Source organism: Branchiostoma floridae, chromosome 11 (genome assembly GCF_000003815.2).
Source record: "Branchiostoma floridae strain S238N-H82 chromosome 11, Bfl_VNyyK, whole genome shotgun sequence".
NCBI classification, from domain to species: domain Eukaryota; kingdom Metazoa; phylum Chordata; class Leptocardii; order Amphioxiformes; family Branchiostomatidae; genus Branchiostoma; species Branchiostoma floridae.
The window spans coordinates 142554-144242 of record NC_049989.1 but is presented as its reverse complement, the minus strand read 5'-3'; the positions used below and the strand labels follow the sequence as shown (position 1 = coordinate 144242).

Here is a 1689-nt window from a genome sequence, read left to right as displayed (position 1 = left end):
TAATGTACACTGTATGGTTGTACAGCATTGGAGGCCCAGTTGAGATAAGAGAGTAGTCAGCCCACCCAATAACAATGATAATGTACACCATATGGTTGTACAGGGTTGGAGGCCCAGTTGAGATAAGAGAGTAGTCAGCCCACCCAATAACAATGATAATGTACACTGTATGGCTGTACAGGGTTGGAGGCCCAGTTGAGATAAGAGAGTAGTCAGCCCACCCAATAACAATGATAATTTACACCATATGGTTGTACAGGGTTGGAGGCCCAGTTGAGATAAGAGAGTAGTCAGACCACCCAATAACAATAATAATGTACACTGTATGGCTGTACAGGGTTGGAGGCCCAGTTGAGATAAGAGAGTAGTCAGCCCACCCAATAACAATGATAATGTACACTGTATGGCTGTACAGGGTTGGAGGCCCAGTTGAGATAAGAGAGTAGTCAGCCCACCCAATAACAATGATAATGTACACTGTATGGCTGTACAGGGTTGGAGGCCCAGTTGAGATAAGAGAGTAGTCAGCCCACCCAATAACAATAATAATGTACACTGTATGGCTGTACAGGGTTGGAGGCCCAGTTGAGATAAGAGAGTAGTCAGCCCACCCAATAACACTGATAATGTACACTTTTATATGTCTGTACAGGGTTGGAGGCCCAGTTGAGGGAAATCTGTGATGACCTGCTGGGTCCTGTCACCACCCAGGGTCGACTGGCCAAGGGAAGTCTGTGGGAACCTGAAGTCCTGGTAAGTTATCATGGAAGCTCATCTGTGTTGGTAGTAAGCATAGTATAATGCTAAACTTACATAAAGGTATACACAGGTCAAATTTTTAACGACCACTGTCGTGTTCTTCAAGATTAATAATGACCTGTGTTTGCCAAACTTTAACTTGAAAGAGTTACAAACACATGACCTTGAATGTAAGTTCATCTGTGACGGTAGTTAACATAATGATACAATTTTTAAGACTTTATATACGTACACAAAATAAAGCGCTTACCAACAAGCTTTTGATCAGTCCTCTTATCCTTCTCAAGTTGTAATGACCCGTTCTGGAAGTGTGATTTAGGTTTTGGGTCATTACAACTTGAGAAGGATCAGAGGACTGATCGAAAGCTTGTTGGTAAGCGCTTTATTTTGTGTACGGATATAAAGTCTTAAGAATTGTATCATTATAACACATGACCTTATTGACACATGATCTTGTATATGTGACATCAACAATTGAGAGGTGTAAAGGAGGCCATATACATCCGGGCAATCACTGAACAGATACAGTGGGCATTACAAACTTCCTGGCACGTTTGACCAGTAATTCTAACATCACGTATATGCAATATCACATGTCAATAAGGTCACGTTTTGTAACTCTTGTGAGTTAACTGAACTGTGAGTTAACGTTCTGAAGTGACTGAAGGAGGTGACAGCGGTTGTTGAAAATTAGATCCATGTAATGTTTTTGTGTTAAAAGAAAGTTTTGCATTGTACTGGTAAGTCCTGGTAAGGTACAGTAGTTAGGTCTCAGCAGGAGTGGATCAAAGCAGCATATAGACGACTTTCACACTTCCCATAATACATTGCGACAGGGTTCCGGATATGGATGTTGACTGGGATGTTACCACCGTTGCAAAACCAGGGTGAAACCAGCTAAAACCTTCAGTACGACGGCGGCAAAGCATA

General features: G+C 42.0%; 1 protein-coding gene across 1 annotated transcript in view; it reads left to right on the top strand.

Annotated features, from left to right (window-relative positions):
* LOC118426097 (protein HIRA-like) overlaps positions 1–1689 on the top strand; it is a 41716-nt gene that overhangs the window by 37886 nt on the left and 2141 nt on the right. The window contains exon 28 of the mRNA XM_035835356.1: positions 653–753. Coding sequence (XP_035691249.1) covers positions 653–753 — 101 coding nt within the window. The remainder of the gene's footprint in view (positions 1–652; positions 754–1689) is intronic.